The sequence below is a fragment of the Trichosurus vulpecula genome, chromosome 3, assembly GCF_011100635.1.
Source record: "Trichosurus vulpecula isolate mTriVul1 chromosome 3, mTriVul1.pri, whole genome shotgun sequence".
In the NCBI taxonomy this organism is placed as follows: Eukaryota; Metazoa; Chordata; class Mammalia; order Diprotodontia; family Phalangeridae; genus Trichosurus; species Trichosurus vulpecula.
The window spans coordinates 167381344-167408680 of record NC_050575.1 but is presented as its reverse complement, the minus strand read 5'-3'; the positions used below and the strand labels follow the sequence as shown (position 1 = coordinate 167408680).

The window sequence follows — 27337 nt, the reverse complement described above, 5'->3', positions numbered from 1 at the left end:
GAGGGAGTTGAAAAAGATGACCTCTAAGATCTCTCCCATTCCTAAGTCCGTGATCTTATGTTTGTCAGAGGCAAAAAACAAATAACTGGTTTTATATTGTGTTCTGACAAAATGTCATTGCCTGCCTGAATAATTTCAAATTTCTTTGAAAAATTACTTTCAAAATACAATACCTGGCCTTGAATATAGATCATCAATGATGCTTGTAGAATTGAATGAATGAATAAATGAATATGTGTGTTCCCTCTCTTCCCTCCCCCAGCCCCTGCTAAGTGCAGCCTGGTTCTCTGATTCAAACTTTCTATGAAGGAAAAAAAATTGACAAAAATATGACCTTGCATTCCAACAGGCATAGGCTGATTTTCAAAATATGTTTCCTAGTTAAAGGAAGCATGCCTAGATATTGTTCTGGATCAGATGAGACAACAAATCGGTGAGGATGTTTTGAAGCGTCACCTGGACAAGGCTCAATTTCTGCTTTATGACATTAAAAAAAGGTAAGTAAGCACTGTATGCTACAAAACAAAGAGAAAATCTGGGGTGGCAAGAAAGTGAAGGATGTTGGGAATTTGAGCCCAGTCTATAGGTAGGACATGGTGGCCAGGCCAAGGTGGAGGGTTTGGTCTCTCCAAGGAAATGTTAGTTTTGTAGGGAGATCCCTTGGGCCTCCTCCCCACCCATGTGGGGATCCTACAGCAACTATGCCATATTGCACTTCTATACAAAGATTTGGAGGAAAATTTCTAAAAATCATGAAGGTGGAAAAGGAAAAGAAAAAGAAAAAAAAAAGCCTTCACACAGGTAGAAACTCATTTTGAAGCCATACACGTCTTTAACCCCAACCAGTTAGTTTGCAAATACTTAAAATTGACCACACCTGGGACTGGACAGGAAAATATGGACTGTCTTACTTTAAGTCAACATCATCACTTTTACACATATGGAAGATGGTAATTTTTTTATATATTAAGTGTTTGTTACATTCACATTTGGTTATGAAGAAACCTCTCCAATGAATTCCTCATGGTGGTGTGAAGGCAATCTCAGGTTTTCCAAGGTTTTGCTGGCAGGGCACAAACTCTGGCAAATCCTACCAAGCTGGAAAGGCTCTGAGTATGGACCTCAGGACATAGCTCTGGGTCTTTTAACTTCAAGAGGAGCCTTGGTACATTGGAGCATGTGCTGATGAGAAAGACCTCAGTTCAGATCCTACCCTGACCCAAGGTCCATGACCATTGGCAAGTCCCTTAACTTCCCTGAGGCTCAGCTTTCTCATTTCTAAAATGTGGAGAGTTATACCCGTAGTACTTATTTCGCAGGACTGTCCTGAAATAAGATAATGGACATAAAGTACTTTTAAAATATATATTTCCCCCCTAATTACATGTTAGAACAATTTTTGAACATTTTTAAAAAAGTTTTGAGTTCCAACTTCTATTCCTTCTTCCCTCTCCTCCCCTCCCCCCTGAGATGGTAAACAATGAGATATAGGTTATACATGTGCAATCATGTAAAACATTTCCATATTAGTCATTTTTTACAAGACAAATCAAAGAAAAAATGAAAGTGGAAAATAGCATGCTTCAGTCTTTATTCAGATACTATCAGTTCTTTCTCTGGAAGGGGTTAGGATGTTTCATGATGAGTACTTTGGGATTGTCTTCAATCATTGTCTTGCTGAGAATAGCTAAGTCATTCACAGTTTTTCATTGAACAATATTGCTGTTACTGTGTTTGGCATTCGAACAATGTTCTCCTGGTTCTGTTCACTTCACTTTGCATCAGTTCATGTAAGTCGTTCCAGGTTTTTCTGAAATCATCCTGCTTTTCACTTCTTATAGTATAATAATACTCCATCACAATCATATACCACAACAATAAACCACCTTGTTTAGCCATTCCCCAATTGATAGGCATCCCTTCCATGTCCAGTTCTTAGCCACCACAAAGAGAACTGCTATAGATATTTTTGTACAAATAGGTCCTTTCCCCATTTCGAAATAAAGTACTTTCGAGGAGTATTATGTAAATGCCAGTTATTTGGGAAAGGAAAACATAATTCAAAAACTCAGGATCATAGCTTTAGAGCTGGAAGGGGCCTTAGAGGCCATCTAGTCCACCTCCCTCATTTACAGATAAGGAAACTGAGGACCATAGAAGTTAAGCAACTCACCCAAGGTGACATTAGTGGGAAGTAGCAGAGTTGGGAATTTAACCAAGGGCTTCCCATATTTCTGCTCCCCTTTTTGTCTGAACTCCTCAAAAAGGCCATTTATCTGATATAGGTACTGCCACTTCCTTTCCTCTAACTCTCAGTTTGGATACCAAACTCACCATCCAACCTAAACAGCTCTCTCCAAAGTTATCAATAATCTCTTAATTGCCAAATAGCCTTTTCCTCAAGGACTGCTTCTTCTCAGTTTCCTTTACTGGATCTTCAACTAGGTCACGCCTACTAAACATGGATGTCCCACAGGGCTCTGTCCTGGGCTGCCTTCTCTTCTTCCTCTATCCTGTTTCATTTGGAAAACTCATTGGTCTCTATGGATTCAATTATCACCTCTATGCTGGTGATTCTCAAATCATAACCTCTGTTGACCTCTAGTCTCAAATCTCCAATTACCTATTAGACATCTTAAATGCCATATGTCCAAAACTGAACTCATTGTCTTTCTCCTCAGTACCTTCCCCTAATACTGTTAAGGGCACCACAAGTGTCATATTAAACTCCTTACTCTCTCTCACCTCCTATATCTAATATGTTGCCAAGATAGTCAGTTTTACCATTTTAATATCTCTTACATACACTTTGCTCTCTCCTCTTGACACTTCCACCACCTTGGTACAGACCTTCATCCCCTCACACCTAGATTATTTCTATAGCTTGCTGGTTGGTCTCCTTGCCACAACCATCTCCCATTCAAGTCCATCCCACACTCAGTTGTCGGAGTGATCTTCCTAAACTACAGGTTTGACCATGTCACTTCCTTGCTTAGTAAACTCAGTGGCTCCCTATCACCTCCAGGATCAAATATAAAATCCTCTGTTTGCCATTGAGTCCATCATAAAACTTGGCCCCTCCTTACTTTTCCAGTCTTCTTATACTTTTACACTCACCCACATGCTGTGGATCCAGTGACAGTGGCCACTGGACAAAACACTCCATCTCTCTATTCCAGACATTTTCACTGACTGTCCTCCACACCTGGACAATGCTCTCCTTCCTTCTCTTTGCCTATTGGCTTCCCTGGCTTTTTCTAAGTCTCATTCAGTTAAAATCTCACCTTCCCAAGGAAGCCTTTCCCAATCTCCTTTAATTCTAGTGCTTTCTCTCTGAGAATATCCCCAATACATATTTTGTTTATATGTAGATGTTTGCATGTCGTCTTTCCCATTAGACAGGAAGGTCCTTGAGAGCAGGGACTATCTTTTAACTTTCTTTGAATCCCCAGGGTTTAGCATAATTCCTGGCACACAATAGTTGCTTAATCAATGTTTATTAACTTGACTGACTTCCTAATCCAGAACTGTCTACTATCCCTTGCTGCCTCTCCTGGTTCATTTGATCAAGTATCATAACAAATTCTTAAATAACCTTGAACTTTGGCTATGATTTCTGGGAAATGAGAGATTCATCCTCCATTCTCATCAGTTAACTTTAAGCATATTAAGACATGCTTATCATCCAAGCCTGGAAGACGTATGGAAGAAGATTTCAAAATACATCAAGCATCTCTAAGTACAATACAACGGTTGATTTTCCTGGGTTTCTGTTACATTAGTATTAGCTTCCTCCTCCATTTTGTATATGTTTCCTCCTCCATTCTGTATAAATGCTCCTTAAACAATTTACATGTTTTTAACAGGTATGAAAATTTTCACGATGACCTCATAAATGAAGTAAAAGGCTATCCATCTTCTGTACTGAAAGCATTGCAGGACTACAGCATTTCTCTCAGTCGATATTTTTATGTTAGAGAAGTCTATGAACAGGTATGAAATAAACAGCATGTTAGGTATGAACATTTATACGTTTAAGTATATTCATATAGTATAAATATTTACATGTAAAATACATTTGTTTGTGAAGAAGCAAAATGAAGCCACATCTTTGGTTAGGCTAGCTTTCAAACATTTTGTAGACAAAAATTAACAAAAAAAAGTGTAAAAAAAAGGTAACACCAGTCACCAAAGGCCTTTTAGGATCTATTAAGGTAGCACAGTTATCCCTTCCACACTTCAGGAGTTAGGGGCAAGGCCCCCTTCTCCCTCCCCATTTGGAAAATCCACATGAAACTTTTTGGCCTTCCCTTTTTACCAGAAATGTCTAATTTTTTTTTTCTTCATGGGATGTTTACAGCAACCTATTGTAAAGTTTGGGTTAAGTATTTGGTCAAAAGCTCTGTGTCGTCTGCTGGCCTTCATGTGTCTTCTGCAGCTTCCACAAAACTCCCCCAAAATTCCCACTTAATTTCTTGTGCTGACCTACAATATATCGAAACCTAGATTGGGAAAATCATGATATGGAAGGGATAACTATATTGCAAAAGCACTTGGCTCAGTGCCTGGCATGTAGTAGACATTTAGTAAATACTTATTCCCTTCTCTTCCCCTTCTTCAGAGAAAGCTTTTCTCTTTCCAATAAAAATAAATTATAGGGGTTTTACACATTAAAAAAAATTATCACCAGATAATGACCTCAAAATTAAAATTCTATGCTCAAGGGGACATACAATATGAATAGTTGAAATAGTGAAACCTTCTTATATATGTGTACATATATGTATATATAATTTTTTAATTCTGTTTTTAAAGAAAATTTTTTAAATTTTCAGGTTTTTGTAAATTTTAAATTTAAATACAAAATGAAAAAAGAAAAAAAAACATTGTCACGTACACAACAGACCATAACAGAGGATTTAATATAAAACAATAAATTTCCTTTTCAAGAAAACCTATATAATAAATACTATACATTGTTTTCAAGCTGCCCAGCTTTTCTTTGCTTCCTTGTTAGATTTCTTTTGTTCTCTGGTATGTACTTTCTACTTTTTTTTTACCCTCCCCCCCTACCTTAAAGAAGGCTACAATTAAGCATGAATATACATATACATAGATATCTTTATAGATATCTATACAAATACACATATACACTCATACACATATATGTAAGACTATACTGTGTGGGTCAGAGACCACTACTCACATTAAAAATATACAGAGACCATTCTTGAGAAGAGGCAAAAAGGCATTTGTTACTTTCTCATGAGAAAGGACACACCCCAGCAAGTGTGTGTGTGGCATACAGCTCAAGGCAAGTTATACAGACCCTAACACAGAGTTCCCCCACCCCCTTTTGGCTCCTCTTCCCATTGACTGGGTTTGGAGCTCACATTCTAAATGCAGAATCTTTTCCCAGCAACAGAGAACAAAGAACAAAAAGACAGGTGTGAGACCAGGGACTAGTATTCAGCAAAAAGGGAGTAAAAGCTAGATAAACAGGACCTTGCAGGTATCTGTCTGCTGATGTCATTTCTTATCTCTACTTTCTCAGCAGAGCAGTTTCTAAAAATATAGAAGGGGTGCAGGGTGGGGGTGGATGGTAGGAGAGGTAAGTTCTTGTCCCATACTGAGGAGGCTTCACTATTTCAGCATTCCACTCAAGACTATGCTTATTTCCTCCTATCATCTGTTTCTCTGAAGTTGTTTAGCATCTTCCTTCATTAAGTGCACGTCTTTCTATGTTTTTCCAAATTGACCAGCTCATCATTTCCCACACCACAGCAATATTCCAACTGAATCACATCATATATGAGAGAATGTCAATGCAAGTTTTTTCCCCAATTTTCTGCATTTCTTCTGTTCTTGGCTACAGAGGTTTTATTTATAGAAGAAAATTTTAGTTTAAAATAATCAAAATTATCCTTTTTACATTTCAATAATGCCCTCACTTTATAATATAGTTTATATTTTTTCCCTTGATATTTTGACCTTCCTAACGTTTTGTTCTTCCAAATGAATTTTGTTGTTACTTTTTCTAACTCAATAAAAAAAATTTCAGTTATTTAATTAGGACAACATTGAATAAATGGATTAGTTAGGTAAAATTTTCATTTTTAAAATTATATTGGCTTTACCTATCCATGAACTATAAATATTACTTCAGCTATTTATATCTGCGTTTATTTGTATAAAAATGTTTTATGTTTATGTTCATGGTCTTGTGTCTGTTTTGGCAGGTTTATGCTCAGGTACTTTATACTATCCAGGTATTTTAAGTGGTCTAAAACAACATCGCTTAATATTTCTGACACATAGAATAGTTTCTCTATTTTTCACTTTTAATTAAATTTATTTTAACTTTAACTTTGTCTGAAATCATGATTGCTATCCCTACTTTTTTTACATACTAAATTCTACTCTTGCTTTTTATTTTATCTTTGTGTGTATCTCTCATTTTTATCAAGTTTCCTGAAAGCAACATATTGTTGAATTCAAATTTTTAATCTGCTATCCATTTCTGTTTTATTGGTAAATTCATCCCATTCATGTTCTAAACTATCATTACTTGTTGCGTATTTTCCTCCTCCTTATTTTTCCTCACTATCCTTCTCACCCTATTTACCCTATCCCTCCTCATTCCTCTGCTTTTCCATCCACTATTTTGCCCTCCTATTCTTTAACCTACTCACCCCTCTAAGAGTCTCTTCCTTATCCTCTCCCCTCACCCTATCCCCTTGCTCTCCTATTTCTTTCTGAATTTAGAAGACTTTTATACATACATATATATGTATATGTGTGTGTGCATGTGTGTGCGTGTGTGTGTGTGTGTGTGTGTATGCTGTCACCTCTTTAACACATTCCTGATGAAAGTAAGGTTCTAGCACTACCTACCCTACCCCTACTAGTTTCTTCTGTATCGATTTTTCCTTTTTTGCCTCGTTTGTATGAAATAATTACTCCTTTTCGTCTCTCCCTAAGCAGTTTATTTTTTTTTAGAATCACTCCATCATACTCAGCTCAGCCCAAGCCTTTCTTTCAAACTACTCAAATAATGATGACAATCATGAGAATACTGCTAATATTTTCACATATACAAAGTAAACAGTTTGATTTTATTGTGTCCCTTATAATTGGTCTTTATATTTCTCCTGGATGTTATATGTTGCATTTTCCCTTAAATTCTGGGGTTTTGTCACAAGAAAATATGAAAGTCTTTGAGTTCATTAAATGCCCATTTTTTTTCATTGAGGATTATGCTTAATTTTACTGTGTAAGTTACCTTGGTCATAACCCCAGCTCTTTTGCTCTATGGAATATAGTATTCCAAGACCTAATGGTCTTTCAATGTAGTAGCTGCTAGGTCTTGTGTAATCCTTATTGTAGCTCCTTGATATTGAAATTGGTTTTTTTTTTTTCTTGTTGCTTCCAATATTTTCTCCTTAACATAGGAGCTTTGAAACTTGGCTATGATATTCCTGTAAGTTTTCTTCCTGGGATCTCATTCAGGTAGTGATCTGTTGATTTTTTCTATTTCTACTTTGCCTTCTCATTCTAGAACTTCAGGGCAATTTTCTTCGATAATTTCTTGTAATATTGTATTGATTCCTTTTTTTTAGTGATAATTTTCAGGTAGTCCAACTATTCTTGTATTATTTCTCCTTGATCTGTTCTCCAGATCAGTTATTTTTCTGATATTTCACTTTCTCTTCCATTTTTTCATTCTTTTGATTTTGTTTTATGATTTCTTGGTGTCTTAGGATGTCATTAGCTTCCTGGAATTATTTTCTTCCTTAAGTTTTTGATTCTCTATTTCTAGTTGGTTGGCTTTCTTTTCATAATTTTCTTGATTTTCTTGGATTGCTTTCATTTTTTTTTCTAATTTTTTCTTCAATTTCTTTTATTTGATTTTTAAAGTCTTTTTAAAGTTCTTCCAAGAACTCTTTTTGTGCTTGGGAGCATTTAACGGTTCTCACTGAAAAAAGAGTGTTTGGGTTTTTTTAGCTCTATTATCTTCCTCTGAATATGAACCCAGATCTTCTCTATCCCCATGGTAACTATCTATGATTGGGTTCTTTCTTCTTTGCTTACTCATTTTTATTTATTTATTTATTTTGTTTTATCTTGTTTTTAGCAGCTATTGGTGTAATCAAGTTGTAGCCCAGAGGTATGGGGCATGATGTGCCAAGATTTAGATCTTTCTTACTGTTATTTTCTGAGGTCCATCTTGGGCCCCAACCTTAGGCTCTTCTTTCTACTCCTAAGCCATGGCTAGGGCCCCAAGCCATACCGTCCTCCAAATGATCTTGCTCCCTGTGCTCCCTCTTATGGCTGCAAACTACAGCTGTCCTCTCTGCCCCAGAACTGAAAGCAAGGACTCTGCACTCCTGGTAATGCCTACAGACATCTCTGCCCCTCACTATTAAACTCACCAGGTGTGTGCTTGATCCTTCTCCCTACAGCCATAGCCCAGGATGCAGCACAGCTCTCTCAACAGTAGAAGGTCCTTCGATCTTTTCCTACTCAGCAGCCAGACTTCTCTCCCCCTAACCCCACCCCCCCATACACTTCCTTTGAAATGAAAGTTTCTAAGGCAGACACTGCCTACGTACCCAGCTGCCTCCAAGGCTTGTTGTTTGTTGATTCTGCAGAGATGGCCTGGAAGTGCTTGCACTTCACTCGGGCTGAACCTCCGCCCTTAGAGGTTGGGTCTTTCCTGGAGTCTTCTTAGTCTTGGACAACTGCTTTACCCTGTGTTTATTTCTGCTGCTCTGAGGCAATGTTCTGTCTTTTTTTGTAGAGGAAATTTGGAGAGCTGAAAGATTTCTGACCCATTCCACCATCTTCCCAGAATCCTCTACCAAACTTTCAGTTTTTAAAAGAAAATTTAAGAAGGCAACTTAGCGCTTTAGGCTTTTCTGAAACTCCAACACTACCATATAATTTTTGGTGTATGTAGCTATACTTATAATAGAAATTCATTAGCACACAAAAATGAAAGAACAAACAAAAATGGTTATCAGAGATAAAGAAGTCCATACTGGCCACTCTGCTTGGTACTGGTGATATGCTTTACATTACTACATACTATATATATTATATTTTTATTAATGTATTGTGTTGAAGTATGACAAGCACTGCTTGGGCAAATTAATCACTTTGTCTCAAGTCACATTTTCTGAAGGTTCCCAATATGCCCCAAAAGGCACAAGCAGGATGTTATTGTATTTAGATGAACATTTGCTTAGTCCCAGCTATGTGCAGAAGGCATGTGTAGGCAGGTGTGCTAATCTAGTCTTGAAGTAAAGAGATGTTACTTAAATTTCCCATTTTGAGGAAATTACCCAAATCTCAAAGCAGAGCATCAACCTTTGGTTCAGTGAACTAAAATCAACATTGGGAAGAGACTCCTCCTGCTTAAGATTAAATCATATACTTGTACTTTTGTTTCAGAACATGGATGGCGAGGTGATAATAAGGTTTAGAGAGCCAGGTAACATCTTTGCAATGTCAAATTTAACCCATGTTACTCTTTGGTTTGGGGCTGGGTCCATGTTCATCATTATTAATACCCATGTGTTTTCTATTTTGGAACAACAGCTGAGATTCTAGAAGAGAGTCCCTCTCATCTAAAAGATATCATAAAAAAATTCTTCAAGCTTGAAGAGGAAAGCAAGATATCTCCTGAGAGTGATGAGATGACATCCCTCAGCAAAAGTAAAAGCGACTTCCTAGCAGAAGAAGCAAAGGAAGTCCAAGAGCTCCCAGCTTCCGAAACAGAGGAGGAAGCCAAGAGCTCAAAAGAAAGCATCATACCCGAAAGTGAGAAGACACAGACCTTGAAAGAGAGCCTCTCCCGGGAGCCTGGAGAACTGGAGACCCCAGGAGAAAGCTCGGCAGAACCTAGCGAACACCCAGAAGATTGGACAGAGTACCAGATACAGGAAAGCTTTGAAATCCTGTCCTCCTACGAGGTGAGTTAGACTACTTTCATTTTTTCTGGCTGTCCGCCATGCCTGGAATGCTCTCCCCCTCTCCACTCTGACCACTGACTTGCCCAGCTTCCTTTAAGACCCAACTAAAATCTCATCTTTTACTGAAAGCCTTCCCTGACTCCTCTTAACTCCAGTGCCTTCTCTCTATTCATTATCTCCGATTTATCCTGTATATAGCTTGCTTTGTAGATATTTGTTTCTGTTGTCTCCCCCATTAGATTGTAAGCTCCTTGAGAGCAAGGACTGTCTTTTGCCTCTTTTTGTATCCCCAGTGCTTAGCACACAGTGCTTGGCACATAGTAAACACATAATAAATGTTGACTGAGTGACTTTGTAATAGTGGATCTGTTTTAGGGCTCATGAAAATCATATGATTTTCAGTGCAGTAAAAATCACAAGGCAATGCTTAAAAAAACCAAAAACCCTTTTATTGATATCTTTCATTTTTATATTGTCTTCATTTTTAGATATATTCCTCTCCTTGCCCCTCCACAGGGTGTCATGTCCTGAAAATAGGACGAAAAACTGGAGGGGGGGCAGTATTTTGGGAAAACTAAGCAACATATCAATTAAGTCTTGTTTCACATGTAGCATTTCACATCAATCACTTCTGCCTCTGCAAAGAAGGGAAGGAAGTACACTTTTTCTTCTCTTTTTGGAGGCCAGGCTGGATCACTATAATTACTCAGGATTCAGTTTGTTTTTTCAATGTTATTTATTATCATTAATGAGTGGAATTAATCTGAGTTAGGCTACCATTTAGTGCTGTGATAATTTACATTTTTATGGTCATTATGTATGTTGTTCTTGTGCTTTCTTTGCACCATTTCATATAGAGCTTCTCAAGTTTCTCTGAATTCCTCAAATTCGTTGTTTCAAACAAAGTAGTGTTACAATACCTTCAGATGCCATAGTTGATACAGCCATTCCCCAATAAACATACACCATTTTGCTTCAATTTTTTAAATAACCATAAAGAAGTATTGCTGTAAGTAGTTGGTTATTTATGTAGCCTTTCTTTCTAACTTTGACCTCCTTGGAGCAAATGCTCCAGTAGAGTGATCACTGCATCAAAGAGTATGAACAATTTAGTGATTTTTCTGGCATAATTACAAATTGTTTCCCAAGACAGACCAAGCCACAGCTCCACCAATCATGGAGCCTGTCTTCCCATAGTTCCTCCAATACTGACTATTCTGTCTTTTATTATCTTTGCTGCAACAAAATGACTCTAATAATACTTTATAATCATAATATTGCAAATAATATTTCTCATATTGACTTTTTTTTAGTAATTGGGGCATAAGATTATAAGGAAATTGAGGAAAATTTATTCGAGATCCTAAATCATATTGACTGAAAAGTTTAGACATCTCCTCCCACCTCAAAAAAAAGGCAAAACAGAGAATAAGATAAACTGCAGGTTCAACCACTATAGCCATAGGAACCATGGGCTAAGCACTAAGACAATGGAGATTTGGTGGGGGAAGGGGGTGGGGGTGGGGTGGTTTGACTAAATTCACATAGCTATTAGTTGCAAAGTTGAGATTAGAATCTAGGACTCCTCACTTCCTTTGGTATCCTGTCTACAATGCTCTTCCCATTATACTGCAGTGCTGCCTTTATAGAACTCCTCTGAAAAGTTCAAGTGACTTGACCAAGGTCACACAGCCCAGTACGTTTCATGGGTACAACTTGACCCCAGGTCTTCCTGACTCTATGGCCAGTTCTCTATTTACCAAGCCATGATCATCAATCTTTGCACATTGTAGATACTTAACAAATGCTTGTTGGATTGCATCACATTGGATTAGACTGGTGTGGAAGAGGCTTCTAGGGAATAGAAGCAATGGTTTGTATTAAGCATCATGACTGGGATTCTATCTTGCTCTTGGAGTATGTCATTACCCTGTACATGAGGATTTTACTGCCTTGTAACAGCATCCCTGTCTCTTTTAATAAAGCATTGTTATACTCCCTGCTCTGGGAAGCCCTCTGGGAATCTTACAGAAAGTAAGCTCTTGCTGGCCTTCAGCGTTAATGTCATATTTACTCCAGTTGTTATGTTTGCCACATCTGAACGTGATGTGTTGGCATCAAGATAAAAAAAAAAAGATTTTCCCATTAAATAGATCGTGTTTATTTGGTGTCCCTCCTCTCCTCAATCCCCGCCTTTGGATATGGTAATAAATTTTTATTATACTGCCGCTAACTATGTAAGGTATGAATCTTGAGCATAAATGCAAGTAAGGCATGATCCTGGGGTGATTCATCCTTGCACCCATTTGTACCTGAGGCAAACTGTATAAAACACATGGTTCATTTGAATGGTTTGTCAGAGGCCCCAGGCACCCCTTGATGACTGATGACTAGTAGGAGGAATAGGGGTGATGCTACTCTAGGGAAAAGCTCACCTGAGGTGTAGGGAAGGAAAAGGACACTATTTTAGCACTTCCTATTATTTGCTAACAAGGTGCTGAGCTCAGTTGTTTCTGGTTGCTGAAGGGCCAGAAGTGTCCTCAGTGCCCTCTAAATTTTAGTGCCATGGGAGAAAGCCCCAGTCTCTACCCTAGTTGTAGCTTTGCTACAAAGTTTATGCTTCTTATATATTAAAGCCAGTTTACCTGTCTAGGTTCAACCTGTGACTATATCAGAGGAGGAGAGTATAACTGAAAGTTCTGATGAAGAGTTGGAGTCCTTCATAACTTCCAGTGGGAACAAGTATTTGGTCTTTTCACTTCCTGAAGAATCTGAAAGTAAAGTGCTCCATACTACATCATCTGATGCATCGCCGGAAGACACTTCTCCGAATACTGCCGCATGCCTGGAACATGTGATTTTACCATCCCAACTGTTTTCAAGATTAAAAAAAAAGTTAGTAGAAATATCCTTCCCTCAGTATTTTGGCCTGGGATTTATTGAAGGAGGAACCTTTACAATGTTGAAAATTTAGAAAAACATGCATCTGAAATAAGTGAGCAAAAGGGATGTTATTCTGAGTTGGGGGAGGAATGATTTAGATGGCAAAAAACAAAATTAAAGAAAAACACAGTAGTCTCTCTAGAAATTATGTACAGTCATTGGTTTGGTGACTGCCTTTAAGCCATAGGAAGCCCAGCCTCCAGCCATGACCTTTACCTGCTGGGAGAAAGCTAGCTTTCTTCAAAGCTCTACATTTATGTAAAATACTAGTTAACATAATTTCTTCTTCCTCAAATGATTTTGTATACACTTTTTTGTTTTCTCAGTAGAATGCAAACTCATTGGAGGCAGGGGATATTTTTCTTTTTGTTTTTTTTGTGCATCCCCAGTGCCTTGCATGTAGTAGGCACTTAAATGTTTGTTGAATTGAATTGAGGCACCAGGAAGGATTTGTGGCTTTGGCTACAACTAAGTCCATCTGCTGAGGACTGCTGAAATGGAACTCATGACTTTTTAAAGTATTTACCAAGTAAATTCTATTCCTTCTCTGTGACTTTACTGTGCTTTTATATGTTTCCTAAATTGACTTATGTGGAAACAAAAGACCAGATCAAGTGCAAGTGTCCTCTAAACTAGGTTCTTTTTCTCTTGATCCAGAATCCGCTGTGAGTTGTTTGAACGCCTTGAGAAGTGGTTTGGCCAATCCTTGATCAATTCCAAGATCATTGTTGCTGCAAAGACTGAGGAGCTGGATTCTGAACTAGAGCTGCGTCTCCACTTACATAAACCAAGGATCAAATACGTAAAGACAGAAATCTACAATGTCAGAGCAGGTAGAATCTCACTTTCCCTCAATTCTTTCCAAAGAGGCAGGACCACATAGCTGCAAAAATGATCAATTGGGAGTCAGAGGACCCATATTCGAATCTTAGCTCTGCCACCAGTTGGTTACCTGTGTGATCATAGATAAATTACTTCCCTGCTCTAGACCTCAGTTTTCTTAGCTGTAAAATGAAAGGCTTAGATTAGAGGACCTCTAAGGTCCATTTGGGCTCTAGATCTGTGACCCTATGAAATATGCCTGCATGAGATTTTTCCTGAAATTATGGTTACACATTGCTAATTACACCAATTTGCCCAACACTCCTAGTCTATTTAGCACCTTTTAGCAAACTGTGGAAAGTGACTGTGAATTTGCAACATGTCTGAAGTTTTCCCAAAAAGGGTGATAACTTTTTGTGTCCTTTCTTTTGCTACATTAAGAAATTAAATTCTTTTAAATGACAGCCTTGATGTATGTGTGAATACAATTCTCACACTTCCCCCCAGTTCTGCAGAGATTGCACACTTGCACTTTCTTCTGGGCTAGAAGCTGCAGGATCATTTTGCTATAGCTTCAGTGGAGGATAAGAAATTCAGAGATGGATTGAGATCTTCCCTGGGGGAGGGTGTGCCTACTTCAGTGAAATGCCAGATTCATCAAAGTATTGTATGTACCTAAAATCATATTTGTTGTGGTTGTTCAGTCATGTCTGACTCTTTGTGGGGTTTTCTTGGCAAAGATACTGGAATAATTTGCCATCTCCTTCTCCAGCTCAGATGAGGAAGCTGGGGCAAACAGGGTTAAATGACTTGCCCAGTGTCACACAGCTAGTAAGTATCTGAAGTCAGATTTGAACTCAGGAAGATTCATCTTCCTGAATCCAGGCCCAGTCACTATCCACTGTACCACCTCTGTAATCACTACCTTAGTATGTGACTTCCAAAGGCTCAATGAACCAGGAAGAGCAAATCTCTAGTGGATTGCTGCAGGGCCTGCAAGAGGTTGGCTTCAGAACTCTGATTTGAATTACAGAATTCCAGAGGTGGATGGGGCCTCAGGGAGCATGCAGTCACCCCTTCAATAATTTAGTTAAACATAGCATTTGCTATGTAGAAAACCCTGTGCTAGGCACTTGGTGTCCAAGGACAAATGAGAATAATCTCTATCTACCTTGGGGTTATTGTGAGGAAAGTGTTTTGAAATCTTAAAGCACTATAGTACATTATTTTTACTCTTGGAGTGCATTGTTCACTTCTCATTTCTTTGAGAAATTTCCACTCTCCCACCCTGACCCTTCAGGTTGAAAGAAGAGAGAGACGTTTTTTCCAGAGACAGTCACAGTGCCAATTATTCCATGGATCAGAATACATTGGCAATTTCTGTCCTGTCCTACAGCAATACATCTTGGCTATGCTCTCAGCTCCTTGAATAAAAAGATTACATTCAGATCATAGGAACGCAGAGATCCAGAGGCAGAAGATTATTTTTGTTTTATAGTTAAGGACATTAAGGTAACTAGTTTATAAACATTGAGGCAGAATTTGAATACACATCCGCTTGACTACAGAGCCCATGCTCTTTCCTCTTGTACTGCCTAACATTTCTTATTGAAACCTGAACATTCCCCACTAACTCTTTGGATACTTTCAGCTGATGAGAGTGGTGCATAAATGCCATCATTCGCCACTGTTTGGAAATCTATTTGTTCCCCCTAGTCTATTTGGGAAGGGACTGCCAAGAGAGGTTGCAAGACTTACGCCTGCCCCATCTTTCCTCTGCAGCCGAGTTATTGTTTCACCAAGAACGGCTTGATCGTCACTGTGGCAGCATCTTGGAAACGCTGAAGAGAGAGAGAATCCTGTTCAATAAATTCCAGGAAGAACAAAACACCAAAAACAAAAACTTCCGGAATTGGATGGCTAACATAGAGCAAGCCTTCCTCAACTCCACCACGAGTCGGAAGTAAGGAGGCCAAACCTCTCCCCAGATCAGCAATTCTCCTCAAAGGATTTCCATTAAGCTTCAGACACAGAATCACTAGTCCTAAATTCCAGGGAAAGAATTGAACTAGGCATTTACTATCCAGGCATTATCCGATCCTTCCCCTTTGTTTTAACCTAAAGATCTGATCTCCTTTCCCAAAGTCCTCCTCTGATGCTTCCTTGAGGTGGATTTGTCACCTGAGTGTAAAGTGTGTTTAAATACCGTTCCCTAGCTACTGTGTTCACCAGAGCTACAATTGTATTTTTTTTAAAAAAAGCATTTTGGTGAACTTCTTTAAAAGTACTATGTAAATGCTAAGTTTTTTGAACATTGTATTCAAATCCTCTAGGGAAGCGGTAGCAGTGGGTTGTCTTGCTTCTGATAACAGTTAAATTGGTTTCATGAAAGTGAGTTTTGTGAAAGTGAAACCAACGGAGGATTGATGGAATATGCCTAGTTGACAATAGAAGTGAAAGGAAAGAATCTCTGGGCACTCCAAATTTTCGTGCTTGTGGTTTGGACCCAGTGTTTTGCGATCATGATCTTACAAAATACCATGGCAGCACTCCCCAGAAATGTCCATTCTTTCAAAATGGGGTTGCTTTCTTTTCTCACAGCCTGACTCTGTTCAGCTCCAGCATGCACAGAGAGCTGCTCTCCTATGTGGATGTTATGCAGGTGTCCCTCCGTGGTTTCCGACAATTCCTAGAAGAAAACATGGAGAAACTCCGACTTGCAAATATGAATTTTCTTAAAAAATGCAGGTAAAAATTGATGTGGATATGTTCTTGATGATATCTTTATTTCATAGCTTTTTTTCTCCTTCTTCCCTCTACCCCCCATCTTTACATATACATAAACTAGATATATTAAAGTAAATATTAGTTTCTCCTTCTACAGATAAGAGGTATAGTGTAGTCAGTCAGTCAATAATAACCATTTCTGAAGCACTACTTGTGCCAGGCACTATGCTAAGCCCTGGGGACACAAAGAAGGTAAAAGACAGTGCCTGCTCTCAAGTAGATTCCAGTCTAGTTGTGCAGACAAGATGCAAACACCTATGTAGGATCGAGCTAATTAGAGGATAAATTGGAAATAATCCACAGAAGCAGGGCACTAGAATTAAGGGAGATCAGGAAAGGTTTCCCATAGAAGTGGGGATTCTAAAATCTTGAAGGAAGCCAGGAAAGCCAGGAGGCAGCACAGAGGAGGAAGAACATTCCAGGCTTGGAGGAAAGGCAGCCAGAGAAAGTGCCTGAAGCTGAAAGGGGGAGTAGTAGGTAAGGAGGTGGTCTTCAGAGCCAGGAAAACATAGGTACTGGCTATGTGGTCCTGGACGAATCATTAACTCTCTAAGGCAGGGCCTGCAGACTATAGCCTGAGTGCCAAATCCTTCCCAGAGTCTGGTTTTGTATAGCCTGCAAACTAAGACTAACTGAAAATTTTAAATCCAATAAAACTGTGTTAAAAAATGAAAACAGGGGCAGCTAGGTGGCGCAGTGAATAGACCACTGGCCCTGGAGTCAGGAGGACCTGAGTTCAAATGTGACCTCAGACACTTGACACTTACTAGCTGTATGACCTTGGGCAAGTCACTTAACTCCAACTGCCTTGCCTTCCCCCTTCCAAAAAAAAAGAAGAAAAATTAAAACAAAACAAAAACTGTTCTTAGCTCACTTTACAAAATCAGGTGGTAAACCAGGTTTGCCCTCGGGCAGTAATTTGTGGAAGTCCCCCCAATACACTCCCCCTCCCCAGGCCAAGGTGCTCTAAGGGGATAAATTACAGAGAAGGCACAATCTGACTTGGTAGGGGGAAATGCCTCACCTGGAAACTAACCCTATCTGCCGACAAAATTGCAGACTCCTTTCTCTCTAGATATGGCAGCCTACAGGCATTTTCCTTGACTCTGACCCTTATATCTGGTTAACTAGAAAATTCAAGAAGAGGGAGATGTTCTGAATCAATGGCTTTTATTCTAACTTACTTTCAGATTGTTTTCAGAGGGAGGGAACTTCTCCCCTGATGAATTGGCTGCATTTTGTAGTCGACTAGAAAAGGAATCCTTACGGATTGAATTTGTTGAGACTTTTGTCATGATGAAAATAGAGAAAATGGAGAGTGACTACATAGAGCAGGTGAGCACATCTTTCTCAACCCACAGATGGGAGTTCAAATGCACGAATCATTGACATTCTGCCATTATTTCAATGTAAATGTAATATCTTCTAGGTTTTAAAATTTAAGGGTATATGGTTGTGGTTTGTTTTAAGTTCAGGCAAGAAATTCAAATCAATTTCTTCTGTAGATGTTTCTTATGTTTGGAAAAATTACAATTAGGCCTGTACTCTGTACTTTTTATTTTTCTTTGTAGGCAAATGAGATCATCAACAAATTTGAAAGTAAATTCCATAATCTATCAGTGGATCTCATTTTTATAGAGAAAATCCAGAGATTCTTGACAAATCTGCAAGTGAATATCAAGGCAGAGGTAGAATTTCTTATTTCTTTTTTTTTTAAATCATTATTTATTAATTTAATATTTGGTTTTCAGCATTAATTTTCACAAGAGTTTGAATTGCAAATTTTCTCCCCATTTCTACCCTCCCCCCCACTCCAAGATGGCATATATTCTGATTTCCCTATACCCCAGTCAACCCTCCCTTCTCTCACCCCACTTCCCCCCCCCATCCCCTTTTGCCTTACTTTCTAGGGCAAGATAGATTTTATGCCCCATTGCCTGTGTATCTTATTTCCTAGTTGCATGCAAAGACTTTTTTTTGAACATCTGCTTTTAAAACTTTGAGTTCCAAATTCTCTCCCTTCTTCCCTCCCCACCCCCCCTCCCTAAGAAGGCAAACAATTCAACATAGGCCACATGTATATCATTATGCAAAGCCCTGCCACAATACTCATGTTGTGAAAGACTAACTATAATTTGCTCCTTCCTATCCTATCCACCTTTATCCAATTTTCTCCCTTGACCCTGTCCCTTTTCAAAAGTGTTTGCTTTTGATTACCTCCTCCCCCTATCTGCCCTCCCTTCTATTGTCCCCCCTTTTTTATTTCCTTCCTCCTTCTTTCCTGCAGGGTAAGATACCCAACTGAGTGTGTATGTTATTCCCTCCTCAGGTCAAATCCAATTAGAGCAAGATTCACTCATTCCCCCTCACCTGTCCCCTCTTCCCTTCCAAAAGAACTGATTTTTCTTGCCACTTTTATGTGAGATAATTTACCCCATTCTATCTCTCTCTTTCTTCCTCTCTCAATATATTCCTCTCTCATCCCTTAATTTGATTTTATTTTTTTTAGATATCATCCCTTCATATTCAATTCACCCTGTGCCCTCTGTCTATACACACACACACACACACACACACACACACACACACACACACAAACGGATATGTATATGTATAGTCCCTTCAGCTACACTAATACTGAGGTCTCATGAATTATACACATCATCTTTCCATGTAGGAATGTAAATAAAACAGTTCAACTTTAGTAAATCCCTTATGATTTCTCTTTCTTGATTACCTTTTCATGCTTCTCTTGATTCTTGTGTTTGAAAGTCAAATTTTCTATTCAGCTCTGGTCTTTTCACTGAGAAAGCTTGAAAGTCCTCTATTTTATTAAAAATCCATATTTTGCCTTGGAGCATTATACTCAGTTTTGCTGGGTGGATGATTCTTGGTTTTAATCCTAGTTCCATTGACCTCTGGAATATCATATTCCAAGCCCTTTGATCCTTTAATGTAGAAGCTGCTCGATCTTGTGTTATTCTGATTGTGCTTCCGCAATACTCAAATTGTTTCTCTCTCACTGCTTGCAGTATTTTCTCCTTGATCTGGGAGCTCTGGAATTTGGTGATGATATTCCTAGGAGTTTTCTTTTTGGGATTTTTTTCAGGAGGCGATCTGTGGATTCTTTCAATTTCTATTTTACCCTCTGGCTCTAGAATATCAGGGCAGTTCTTCTTATAATTTTTTGAAAGATGATATCTAGGCTCTTTTGTTGATCATGGCTTTCATGTAAGTCCAATAATTTTTAAATTATCTCTCCTGGATCTATTTTCCAGGTCAGTGATTTTTCCAATGAGATATTTCACATTGTCTTCCACTTTTTCATTCCTTTGGTTCTGTTTTATAATATCTTGATTTCTCATAAAGTCACTAGCTTCCACTTGCTCCAATCTAATTTTTAAGGTGGTATTTTCTTCAGTGGTCTTTTGGACCTCCTTTTCCATTTGGGTAATTCTGCCTTTCAAGGCATTCTTCTCCTCATTGGTTTTTTGGAGCTCTTTTGCCATTTGAGTTAGTCTATTTTTTAAGATGTTATTTTCTTCCATATTTTTTTGGGACTCCTTTAGCAAGTCGTTGACTTGTTTTTCATGGTTTTCCCACATCACTCTCATTTCTCTTCCCAATTTTTCCTCTACTTCTCTAACTTGCTTTTCCAAATCCTTTTTGAGCTCTTCCATGGCCTGAGACCAGTTCATGTTTTTCTTGGAGGCTTTTGATGTAGTCTCTTTGACTTTGTTGACTTCTTCTGGCTGTATGTTTTGGTCTTCTTTGTCACCAAAGAAAGATTCCAAAGTCTGAGTCTGAATCAGACCATTTTCGCTGCCTGGCCGTGTTCCCAGCCAACTACTTGACCCTTCAGTTTTCCATGGGGGTATGACTACTTGTAGAGTAGAGAGTACTTTGTCCCAAGCTTGAGGCATTGCACTGTTGTTTTCAGAGCTATTTCTACACAGCAAGCTCTACCACACCAGTGCTCCTCCTTCCCTAAGAACTGCCAACCCAGACCTGACTCAGATCTTAAGCAGTCTCTGCACTTCTGCTCTGCTCTGCCACTTAATTCCTCCCACCAGGTGGGCCTGGGGCTGGAAGCAACTGCAGCTGTAGTTCTGTCCTCAGAGCTGCACCACCTCCACTGCCCCCAGGGTGGTGGCCATACCATGAATTCCTTTCACTCTGTGCCCTGCAGTTTTTCCCACTAATCTCTTTTGTCTTTGGTGTTTGTGGGTTGAGAAGTCTGGTAACTGCCACAGCTCACTGATTCAGGGTACTAGGGCCTGTTCTTCCCAGCTCCTGGTCTGGTTGGTCTGGGAGCAGCTCATGTTGGGCTCTTCTCCCCTCCACTCCCAGCTCTGTGATAGACCCTACCCAGGGACCATCCAGGCTGTCCTGGGCTGGAGCCCTGCTTTCCTCTGCTATTCCGTGGGTTCTGCAGCTCTAGAATTTGTTCAGAGTCATTTTTATAGGTTTTTGGAGGGACCTGGGGGGGAGCTCATGCATGTCCCTGCTTTCCAGCTGCCATCTTGGCTCTGCCCCCCAGAATTTCTTATTTCTTTAACTCATGGGTGGATGCCATTTATTTTAGGGATTTCTGGCCAGCTATGTAGAGAAGTGGGTAATGTTGATAAGGAAGGGAATGTGAGACCCTTTGAGGAATTTCACAAATGAGTGACTAACTCCACCAGCAGTTTGAGGTTGCGCTAGCCATGGTCAACTTTGTGCCTAGCTAGACTCATGGCTCTGGTGCCATCTTCTTCTTTATCTACTTTGTGAAGGCTCAAATCTGGAAAAAAAATTGGGAAGGAAATGGGACATTTTCAGTAGCCACCCTCAGGAGTAACAAATGAATGGCATGAAGTGACATAGAATGAATTTGCTTTGCCTGTGACTTATCAGATCTCTTGACTAGAGTAAGGTACTCAAGAGCTTTTGAGTTCAGTTTCCAAAGGTAGAGTTAAACTTGAGCTCCCTTAGTGGTCACAGACCGGCCCAACCCACTATCTCACTATGGCCAATATCTGCCATTGGACATAACAGGTACTGTGAGTAAATAGGAGTGGATCAGCACAAATCCATCAACATTATTAGAAAAACAACTCAACGTTTCAATATTATCAATAATCAATATTATCTTCACATGTGAAAGGCAGCATATTTGAGACACGTATGGTATCTAGATATGGTCAGTGGAACACATAACAAATTTTATTTGCTTGATAAATGTTGAGTTATCCTTTTTAATGTATAAGACAGTCACAACTTCTCTTGGTTATCCCTCATAGAATTTTACATATGGCAGCTCCCATCACAACCCACTCCAGCTCTAACCCTCAACTCTAGTCCAATGCTCTCATTTTACAAATGGCAAACTAGGGCTCCTGTGGGTGAAGTAGCTTGCCTGAGATGACATGCTTATTTAGTGGCAGAGCCTGGACTAGATCCCAGCTCTTGTGATCCCTAGGCTGGCACCCATCACCTGATATTCTTTTGGTAAATGTTAAGGTATTATAGTGGTACGTCCTTCACGGGGGCCTGAGTGGTCCTTGGAGCCATACTAGTTTTAAATGAATATATATATATATATTTAAAAATTTTTAAATGGAGACAAATAAAAACTAATAAGGCCTTTTTGGTCTTATCTGGACCTGTGATTTCATTGAGGTACAGAATTGCTATTTGAGGAAAACCTGTCTAACAATGCAGATGAACAATTATTCTTCAACTTAGAGTCTTAGAGAATTGCTGAGGACCTGTTAAATAACATTCAGATCCCATCTAGGTTAAATAACTTGCCCAAAGTACAACAGCAAGACTTGAATCTCAGGTCTACCAGATTCTAAGACCAACTCTGTATCCACCATACCACACTATGTGGACACCAATAGAACACACACATACTCAAAAGAAACATCATTTGAATAATTTTTTTAATTCAAAAAATGCTTTTCATTGTTTCTCCAAGGTACCGATTAATGAGGAATAATCTAGCTTTTATATGATGTCACTACTGATGTTAAGAATAACAAGATTCTTCATGCTTTTCTTTGTCCCATAGTTGAATGTGCCAGTTTTTACCTGCTAAATTTGAACATCATTTTGAACTTGAATTTGAGGCACGGGCCAAATGGAGAGTAATAGCTTTTTTTTTCCCCTAACATGTCAATTCATTTACCAGAAAATGTATTTCAATGTATTCTTCTTAGCTCCAGATTATCCTTCTATAAACAAAATCTAACCCTCTTCTTTTTCAGGTCTCCAAATCTAATTTTCAAACTGAGACATTAAATAATGCTCTGCAAGAACTTCGCCACAAGATAAGTATTTGTGGTCAAGAATTTGTGGACCAAAAAGTAAGTGCCCACTCCTATGTCCTGTATCTACCAGGTTGTGAATCTGAGAGGTGCCTGCTGATAGAAATATAATTCTAAGGAGGAGACTTGACTTATAATTGTATCTAGAATATGGTCTCAGCCCTGGCTGATAAGATTCAAAGTCGCCTCTTGGACTTAACTTTTTTTTCTTTGAAATCAATAGAGAATAGAGGGAAATGTCCTCCCTAGGAAAGAAAATTTAGGATCCTTGCTATAAGCCTCTGTGGTACCCTTTTAGAAATGTGAAATCTAATGAATTTGTGACTTCAACTTCATCTCCATCATTAAAAAAATCACACCACTAGTTTAATATAATGAATAATCTTTGTCCTAGGAGAGCCTAAGAGTAGAATATTCCAGAAATATTGACTTTTTTTCCCTTTATAATAAGTGGGGAAGGAAGGGAAAGGGGATAAGAAACTTCCAACTAGAAAAGTACTAAGGCCTGGAGGATTGTTTAGGCTCCCAGGAGAGGTGAAGGACTGTCTGTAAAGAGGGAGAATTGACATGACCATTTATGGTCCTAAGAGTCCTTTGTATTTTCTGTTATATGAAATAAAACCTGCCTCATATTAGATGTTTCATTGACATGAACGCTCACCCAGGACATTTTTCTGGGTACTGAGACATGAGTCAAATTCAGAGAGTGAGGACAAGAAGTCAAAGAGATTTGCATGAAAACACCCTGAGTCAAAACCTAGTCTGTGTGAGTCCAAAGTTGTGACTCTGAGCTGTGGGTAATGCTTTATTTCCATTAAACTTCCAGCCAACTGCTTTGTTGTTTTTTGTTGGTTTCATTTTGTTGGTTTTGGGGGGTTTTAATTTTTGTTTTGTTTTGCAAATTGGGTTTTGCTACAGTTTGTCTAATGTGGCACTAAATGATCCAAGTTCTAAGAAAGGAGTTGTAGTATAACGACCTTCCAGAAAGTGGCATGTCGAATGCTACCCACAGCGTTTTCAACTTTGCAACATCTAGTCCCAATGAGATTTCTTTTTCAGAGCAGATATTGGCAGAGGAGAAACAAGTCCCAGGAGGATATAAAAATAAACCTACACATTTATACCATTTTAGAATAGTTTGGGGTTACAAAGGAAATCCTATGTGGGGTTTGTTTCGGGCCATTTCTTCAAAGCCTTTTGAACCTCTGCTTAGGGTAGGCAATTTGTAACTGAAAGAAGCAGATACATCACTCACTCAGTGCATAGCCTTGCTTTTTACAAGAAAATATTATTATTGTTTATTTAGAAAATAACATATTCTTGGTTTCTTCTGTTTTTTCTTATGAACGTGAAATATCAAAAATTAAGAGAAACAGATGCTTTTAAAAAACCGTTTCAAGTCCCTTATTGAATCACTAGTAGCTCCCATTCTCTAAATATTTACGCATTTTTCTTTCTCTCATATACAGGCTGCCCCAAGTTTTTTTTTTCAGAACTTTTAGCCTCATTCACTGCATCATATGCTCAGCTACCATTTCAAATACAGTTGCTAATTACTTCGTATCTCTTAAACTCACTTTGAACACGGAACATTCCTAACCTGAGCCATCTTTCCATCCCAATTTAGTGTCCTTTCTCTGCTGTGCTCCCTGAATAGCCTCAGAACTGTCAGGAGGGATATGTGTAGAGTAGTTTGCATGTGGACCCAACTGTTTCTCCCCAGGCTTTTCCCTCCTCTAAGTAGCTCCAAATTGACTTTTTTTAATGTTAATACTGTTTATTTAGTTTGGAAAACATTTTAGCATTGTAAACATACCAAAAAAATCAACAAAACATTCCAAGTATTAGGTATACAGAATGTCAACTTCCATTGCTGCGTTGTCTCTTTAGTTTTTTTTTTTTTACGTTTCCATTTTAAAATGACAGCATTTAACAACCACAACCAAAAAGCCACTTTTCCTTGCCAGTTGAAACCCTACCCCCATTGCCACATCTAAGAATGGCAGCAGACTGCTATTTCACTATCTACAAAATAACAACTTTAAGCTAGATGGACAATCATCATATAATGCTACTCTAACAGTGCATGCTTTGGGCCATGGCACCTAATGAAAGATCCAAATTAATTTTCCCCTTCTAAGGTGTCATAATTCCAAATATTTATGAGAAGAATTTATCTAGTACATATAAACACACACATTATGTATATATATATATATGTCTGTGTATGTGTATGTATATATGTATGTACATATACATATACATAGTGTGTGTACGTGTGTGTGTGGGGGGAATATGTTTATATGGGTGTGTGGAGACATTTGCATACCCCCTCCCCTCCAGATATACAGAAAGAGTCAAACTGACTTTTTAAAAGGATGCATATTGTGTAATGTAACTTCTAACACCAGTTGTTCCTAATGACCTTGGTCAAGACCTCTTCTCTCCAGGTGAACAAGCACTCATTTTTCCCACCTGACTTTTTAAAGGAGCCAGATGTAGAACCCGAATATCTTCAAACTGCTAAACAAAGTTAAATATTTATCCCTATACAGTTCTAATAAAACTAATTTTTTTTATCTCTCTACTTATTTTCATCATCCCATGTCATTAGACTGTGAGCGCAGAAGACTTGTATAGCTTTTCCAGACAGGTGGTGGAAAAACTAACCCAAAGGATTCAGTATCTCAATTGCCATTCGGATAACCAGGTAATAATTATATCTCTTTTCCCAGGAAAGATGTGACTTGGCATTTCTGTGTCTTTCAATCTGGGTGCTATGGGGGGGGGGGAACGTCTTTAATTGGGGAGCCTAATTTCCCTAAAAGATACTACAGAATTAAATAAATCTTGCATGATCTAGTCAACTAGCATTTATTAAGTACTTACTATGTGTCAGGCAATGTGATAAGCACTGGAAATATAAGTACAAGTAGAAAAACAGTCCCTGCCCTCACAGAGCTTATACTGTAATGGGGGAAGACAATATATAAAAGGAAGTGGAAGGAGTTAGAGGGGAAGAGGTAAGGATAGAGAAAGTCCAAAAACTCAAGAGGGAATCCTGGAGAGAACTGAAGATTTGACTGGCCTGGACTTCCTCCTTAAAATGAAAGTTCTAGGAATCAATCAATCAGAGGGAAGGGACAAAGAGCAGAAGGGTACTCCAGGATGAAGAGGTGTCTGGGGCATCCTAGAGAAAGTCTAGGAGGGTCAGGAGGGACATGAATCTTGGAAAAGAATGAAAATATCTTCTTTTGATGTTGAGTGGGGTCCAGTGTCTAAAGTATCTACTGAGTGTTGATAGTGAAACAATACCGTAGATTAAAAACATCTGAATGGTATCAAAGATGATACTTTTGATATGCTAGAGGTAAACAGGTAACAAATTTTGCCTGCCTCATTTTAAATATACCTCTAAAAATAAAACTTTTATTGATATCTTTTTTCCCATAATCTACATTTCTTAATATATCAGAGCCCCCCCCCCCATATTAAAGAATAAAAAAGAGGGGGTGGAAATTTTTAGCAAATAATGATTTGATTTTATATATATATATTTGATTTTATATATATATATATATATATATAAATATATATATATATATATATATATATATATAATGATATGATTTGATTTTAAATATACCTCTAAAAATAAAACTTTTATTGATATCTTTTTTCCCATAATCTACTTTTGATATGCTAGAGGTAAACAGGTAACAAATTTTGCCTGCCTCATTTTAAATATACCTCTAAAAATAAAACTTTTATTGATATCTTTTTTCCCATAATCTACATTTCTTAATATATCAGAGCCCCCCCCCCCCATATTAAAGAATAAAAAAGAGGGGGTGGAAATTTTTAGCAAAATTAAGAAAAATACCCGGAATATTTGATACCATATGCAGCGTTCCACCTTCGCAGTCCTCTACCCTTGCAAAGAAGTGAAGCGAGGAGGACCTACCTTCTCCTTTTTCCTGTGGGGCCAGCCTTGAACCTTCTATTTTCATAGCATTAACTTTTAGTTGTTTTGTTGTTTGTCTATTGTTGTTTCATTGTGTGTATTGTTTTCCTGATTTGATTACTTCACTTCGCATCAATTCACATGTTGTCTTATGTTTCTCTATAGTCATTATCTTTGCTATTTTTCATAGTGATATTCCAGTACATTAAAGTACCACAACTTGTTTAGTCATTTCCCAATCAATGGGTATCTACTTTGTTTCTAGTTCTTTGATACTACAAAAAAAAATGCTAATCTAAAATTTTTGGTGCATATGACTGGAAGTATTTTTTTTTTGTCATTGACCCCTTGGAGATATATGCCTGGCAATGATATCACCAGTTGAAATGGTAATGGATATTTTAAAAACCCTCTTCACATAATTCCCAATTGTTTTCTAGAATTGTTGGGTCAATTCTCCACTCCACCAATATGTTAGTATGCCTTTCTTTCCACAACCCTTTGTAATATTTTAAAAAATAATTTAAAAGCATGTA

At 38.3% G+C, this 27337-nt stretch overlaps 1 protein-coding gene across 1 annotated transcript in view; it reads left to right on the top strand.

The window, feature by feature from the left end:
* CCDC180 (coiled-coil domain containing 180) overlaps nt 1–27337 on the top strand; it is a 129655-nt gene that overhangs the window by 51345 nt on the left and 50973 nt on the right. Inside the window, exons 15-26 of the mRNA XM_036752440.1 lie at nt 382–497; nt 3867–3993; nt 9454–9493; nt 9601–9974; nt 12628–12869; nt 13575–13750; nt 15522–15702; nt 16341–16487; nt 17717–17861; nt 18098–18214; nt 22778–22876; nt 25452–25547. Of these exons, the coding sequence (XP_036608335.1) occupies nt 382–497; nt 3867–3993; nt 9454–9493; nt 9601–9974; nt 12628–12869; nt 13575–13750; nt 15522–15702; nt 16341–16487; nt 17717–17861; nt 18098–18214; nt 22778–22876; nt 25452–25547 (1860 nt within the window). The remainder of the gene's footprint in view (nt 1–381; nt 498–3866; nt 3994–9453; nt 9494–9600; nt 9975–12627; nt 12870–13574; nt 13751–15521; nt 15703–16340; nt 16488–17716; nt 17862–18097; nt 18215–22777; nt 22877–25451; nt 25548–27337) is intronic.